The sequence below is a fragment of the Contarinia nasturtii genome, unplaced genomic scaffold (genome assembly GCF_009176525.2).
Source record: "Contarinia nasturtii isolate CC-2019 unplaced genomic scaffold, AAFC_CNas_1.1 Cnas_scaffold_84, whole genome shotgun sequence".
NCBI classification, from domain to species: Eukaryota; Metazoa; Arthropoda; class Insecta; order Diptera; family Cecidomyiidae; genus Contarinia; species Contarinia nasturtii.
The window spans coordinates 1-5,952 of NW_022197442.1; the positions used below are offsets into that span (position 1 = coordinate 1).

The 5,952-nt window shown below is 32.2% G+C and overlaps 2 protein-coding genes across 2 annotated transcripts; both read right to left on the reverse strand.

Moving 5' to 3' along the window:
* Positions 1–8: 8 nt before the first annotated feature.
* LOC116339049 lies at positions 9–958 on the reverse strand (the record flags this gene model as incomplete). The annotated part of the gene is made up of 5 exons (XM_031764663.1): positions 695–958; positions 540–623; positions 372–482; positions 193–303; positions 9–116 (listed from the first exon to the last, which is right to left on the reverse strand). Coding segments are annotated over exons 1-5 (653 nt in total), but the record flags the coding sequence as incomplete, so codon positions are not given.
* A 1,057-nt stretch (positions 959–2,015) lies between these two features.
* LOC116339052 (protein decapentaplegic-like) lies at positions 2,016–3,022 on the reverse strand. Its single transcript, XM_031764676.1, has 2 exons — positions 2,896–3,022; positions 2,016–2,291 (listed from the first exon to the last, which is right to left on the reverse strand). The coding sequence occupies exons 1-2, from the start codon at positions 2,967–2,969 to the stop codon at positions 2,078–2,080; spliced, it is 288 nt and encodes a 95-aa protein (XP_031620536.1). The 5' UTR covers positions 2,970–3,022; the 3' UTR covers positions 2,016–2,077.
* Between the last annotated feature and the right edge of the window lie 2,930 nt (positions 3,023–5,952).

The following is a 5,952-nucleotide window of genomic DNA, read 5'->3' on the forward strand; positions in this document are numbered from 1 at the left end:
CAGTTTACTTTTTAGATATAACACTTCCAACACTTTGGCCATTTTGTAGATCATGTGCTGCTCGTAATGCCATAACCGCTGAATCGCCACCAACATTCCCAGCTATTTCTTCCTGGCTTGAATTTTAGCAAAGCTATATTAATATGTCTTGTCTATTTTTTAAACAGTGTTCAATAAGACTCTGTATAATACCGATCACCAAGTGCTGTTTTCACATTTTTCCCGCCGGCCAAATCTTTTCCAAGGTTCATTCCCGTTTTTGCCATTCTAAGTGAAGGATTCGAATCGACCATCTGATTTGCACTAAAACGAAGAAATCATATACTTCAATCTAACAATCAAATTTCAAAATATTCCACAATATAACTAACCGTTTAGTCAAAGCTGTTTTTGGATCTTTTCCAGATGCAATATCTTTCGACAGAGTTAGTCCAGTTTTTGCCATTGAGAGGGAGGGATCGGAATTAACAACTTGATTTGCACTAAATAGAAGGTTATACGTGAAAAACAAATAAACAAAAAAATTTGTACACATTTACCTCTCTAAGAGAGAATTGCCTCCAGCGCGGCCGGCTTGTTTTACGTCTCCTGTTTTGTAAAGTGTTTCACCAAATTTGTACGCACTGGAATTTGTTTTAAACCAAATTAAATTAATAAAATTTAAATTTTGAATATTCAATCAGAATAACAGTACCCCATTACACCAGCACCGCCAGCTTTAACGGGTGTCGGAACTAAGGGGCTCGTCAAAGCTAGATCAGAACCTTTTTTGATCACTTTGCCCACTTTAAATTTAATAGCTGACGATAAAGCCAGCAATCCGCACACAAAAAATATTGATAGAAAAAGCTTCATTGTTTCAGAAAATGTGCTCCACTTGTTATTTTCAACTGAGTTATTCTCATTGGAATTTCTTCTTTTATACCAAAACATGAAAATTAATGATATCCATCTCTGTGATCGTTAAATTTCAATATTTCCAATGCGAATATGTTTCACTTTAGTAACTTATTAAAATCTAATTATTAAAATTTAGAAGTAGAATGTTTAAAAGCACCACTCAAAACTTCGCCGCTCAAATTGGACATGGTTCCGTTGTGTGAAATTAATTAAAAACTTCAATTAACTCATTTCAATTTCATAAACACATTCCAAGAAAAATATGTTGTTTTCTTTCCATTTCAATCACACGTTAATTGCATTTTTTTCTAGAATACATATTGATCTGATCATTTAATATCACTATTTTTCAGAGCATCTTGATTTGCTGCTGCTCAGCATATAGCTGAGAGCTGAGAAATGCTGAACTCGTGCGGCTAACGCATACGAAACGGATGGCACGCACACATGCATTCTCCCCGTTTAAACGGTTATAAACAGTTGATTGGACGTTCAATTCAAAACTCAAAACTTAGTAACCAGTTGAGTTTGAAATTGTGTTGCGACCGACATATGAGAAGCTGCGAGAAAAACATCACGTCGCATCCCTCGTTATTTTGCTTACGTAAGTGAAAGCAAGAGATGAGATGCGACGTGCTGTTTTTGCTCTCAGTCTTTCATATATTCTGAAAGTGTACGTCTAACGCATACGAAACGGATGCACGATACATATTCCCCTTTCACTTCGTATGTTCGCTGGTATAGTGTGTAACCGTTGTACCGGCAATAGCGTCAACGGCAGCACATACGAAGCGAAAGGGGAATATGTATCGTGCATCCGTTTCGTATGTGTTAGCCGCACGAGCTCAGCATTTCTCAGCTCTCAGTTATATGCTGAGCAGCAGCAAATCAGGATACTCTGCTATTTTTGCGTCATTTGGCCAAGATAGTTTGGATTCGCTTGGAAACAGTAATGAGTGATAAGTAGTTTTTTGATAACACATACTAACAATGTTATTCAATACTTGAAATCATAAAAAAATTCGGTACTTCGATCTTTTTTTAATTAACAAATTTACTTTATTATTGCTTCATATCGTTATTACAAATTTCATTCATTTAAAATTGATGGGCACTTTTGGTAAAATTTGAAGACAGGTTTCTTTTTTAACCCGTGTATTTGAATTGTAGTTCATTCTCAGGATGATTTCTTATTCGGTTTTGATTTTGGATTTTCTGATTTTTTATTTCGAAGTTTTGAATCTTTACGACTTTGTTTCGTCGGGTGTGGTTTACTCTTCTTATTCGGACTCTGTCGTTTAGTATTGCCCTTGTTACTGGTGGTCTTAGCTCCTTTTTGTTTGGCTCCTCGGTTATTTGTTTGATTTCGAGCAGCATTCTGATGATTTTTTCTGTTATTTGATTTTAAAAATTTAGTCTAAGACGAAAACAAATATTTGAAGAAATGAATGTCTTTGACAATTTTTCTTCCATTACGGAAGTTCATTAAATTAGCACAATCATTGTAACCAAAGATTTTTTGTCTGCCTGAGCCAAAGTACCAGAATATTAATAATTAGAAAATTGATGACCCATATTCGCACATATTATTTTTGTCCTGATTCATATTTTATTGTTTTAGTATGTTATTCTCCTAGGGGGAAACCACGGACTCTAATATGTGCAAATTTTTTCTAATATTTCTAGTAAAACCCCATATAACATGTTATTTTATATCTTTCTAATATGTTCTAACTACTTCGTGGTTTCCCCCTTGGTTATTCTCTCTCTTTGCTTTTCAACGGCGATTGTCAGTTTTAGGCTTTTGATGACTTTTCTCAATAAAATTTTAAAGATTATAAAAACTATAAAAATATGACAGCCACCAAAAACGATCTATTGAATTTTGTCCAAAACAAAGTTCCCTCATTTGTCACTGAATCAAAGTAACTTACCAAAAATGGGACGAAAACGGAACACTAGGACTTAATGAGTTTATGTGTGCCAAATACATACCGATCAGTAAGTGCTGTTTTCGCTTTTTTTCTGGCCTTCACATTTTTTCCAAGACGTAATGCAGTTTTTGCCATTTTAAGTGAAGGATTTGAGTCAACTATATCATTAGCACTTGAACAGGAATAAAAAAAATATTTTTTCCAAAAGTGAGTTCATGGCAGTAACAACCAAGTAAGTTTACTTTCGCTAAGTAAATGATTGTAATTTACTTGGAAAAAATTGTACCTCTCTACAAGAGAATTTGAGCTAGCATGTCCGGCTTTCTTTACGTCGCCTGTTTTAATAAGTGTTTCACCAAATTTGTACGCATTAAAAATTGCTTAAACTGAATCAAATTAATAAGATGATAATTTTGAATATATGATTGTTTTACCCCATTACCCCAGCACCACCAGCTTTGTAATATGGCGGAATGTACGGGCTCGCCATAGCTAGATCAGCACTGTTTTTAATGATTTTGCCCGCGTACAAATCTGCTGATGAAAAATGTAGAAATCCAAACAAAAAATATATTAAAATATACGAATAAGGCGTCATTACTTCACAGTATTGGCAATTTCTTCTTTTATGTCAAATTTGTAGAGACCAAAGTTTATCGATCAAATCCCATTTTGTAACTGAATGTTTTATTTAAATTTTCCATTCTATCAACAACTGAGATATTTTGTTTATATTCCGTTTCGTTCGAAAATAAGATTTGAAACAATTTCAAGATATTTGTTTGAAACAATAAAAAATGCTTACTTAAATTTTTAAATGAAATAGTTCGTAATTTATTTTTATGTAATAGAGATTCGAAAACACATTTGGAAATCAGAATAATCCGTATGAAAATTAACAAAAAGGGTGAAGTTCTTTCGTATATTTCAAACTGTAGGTAAATTTTAAATTTCTTTCAACGCATGCTTCCATCGATTTTTAAGCCGATTTCTTCTTTGGTTTTTGATTCCGGGGTTTTGCGCGCTGTTTATTCTTATCATTCCGGACTTGATTTTTATTTTTCCTCTTCGTAGCTCCGTTTCGTTTGGATCCATTTTGTTTTTTTTAGTTTGGGAGCGCCATTCTGGTCCTCACTGTAATTTGAAGTTATAGATTTTTTTTAGATAAAATTGCATATATTCAAATTTTTCTTCAGAAACAGCATTATTTTTACCTTTTAGTTGTTGGTTTTTTCGTTTGATGATCACTCTTAGGTGATTCCAAATCAGTTTTATCATCAGATTTTGGTTGGTCGACTCTTTTTTAATGAACGAATCACAATTTTAAGTAAAAATGATTAAAATTTCACTAGAGTAGAAGATAATTAATATTTTTATACTTAAGTTCTTGCATCTCTGGTACTGCTGTCGCTTCTAGAACAGCTTGAGAGTTGTTATCCTCCTTCACTGATTCGGCTATCGAAGAGTGTAAAACTCCGATGAAAAGTAATATAACAAGTTTTGAGACTATCATTTTTACGGAACTGAACACACTTGTTGAAAAGATGCCTTCAAAATGTATTGAACCCTTTAGCTGCATTCACTTATAAACCATTTCATCGAACAACTTTATTGCAATATTTCCAATTATACAATAAATACCAATCATTTCAAACTTCAAAGGAAAACAATTGCATATTTGCCGTCGACTTTTTTCGTCGTCTCTAATTAATTAATTAATTAATTAGAAAAGACATTTTCAAATGAATTGTTTACACATGCAACCAATTTTATTGTCACGGAAATTATTCAATTAGAAGATTCTTTTGCCCTGAAACACATTTATTTATATTAAACATACCTTTTTGCTGGTTGAGGTAGTTGCAGATGGAGCATATATTATTATTTTATGTCAGTTTGACCACGAAATTTGTAAAAGATGTCGACAACAGCGCTCTACAGCAATTGCCAGCTCAACTATCAAACCCATTGCCACTAAGCAATTTACACTTTTTCTAAACCTAGCGAGAAGTATTGTTCATTGGAATATCCAAAATACAAGGGAATGGCACATATATGAGATACATGGCGACGTGCCAAACCGTAACGCCATCTATCGGATAGAATCTGAATTACAAATTTCGTATTGACTATCTCATATTTGTGTAATTTTGTTCATAGAATTATAAGGTTTATTCCGACAAATTTGTAAGGTTTTTTTCGTCAACATTTTACATAGCATGCCATACTACAGATCTACCGATCATAACATATTATTATCATTTAACATAACATAATAATAATTTAAATATGTTTGGTCCAACATAACATAATAATAACGTTATTATTATATCGCCATGATAATAACATATTATCTTAATAATATGTTTGAAAATATATTAATAAGATTTTATTAAGATCAACCATATCTTAATAAAATCTCATTATTATAATCTCAATATTATTAAGATATTTTCAAACATTTTATTAAGATAATATTTTATTATCATGGCGATATAATAATAACGTTATAAAGGTAAAAAAATTCAAACATAACATAATAATAAATATATTGGGCATTAACATATTATTAATATAACGAAAATGTAAATTTGTATGCCATACCCTTGCCAAAATAGCATCAAAATCGAAATTTTGAGTACTCCGAAATTTATCGCGAACTTCCTTGGTACACTTCGAAAAAAATTGTTGTACATGGAAGTACAACATCTTGTACAGATGATTAGGGCTATTGATAATAAAAATACGAGGTCGCGAAAATTTGAGTACTGAATCAATTTAGAGTGCTATGAGGTTGGCGGTGTTGCTCAACTGCCACTGCTGCCTGGTTTAACGCTGTCACAAGTATTCGAGTAATCATGACTTCATTTGTATTTCTTGCGTCATTTACAATTCTTGCATCAGTTGGACAGGAAAGAGCAAATGAATACAGTTATGATAAAGTAGAACCTCAAAGAAATGTAAAATTTGTATTTTTTTGAAACTCATTTAACATAAATTTGAACTATAATAAAAAGTTTCGAATGATATTTTTTGAAATAAAAATGTCTTTTTATTGTATCTTAACGTTACAAAAAAATTGTTTGATGGATATCAGAATGGATTAGATTAATAAAAA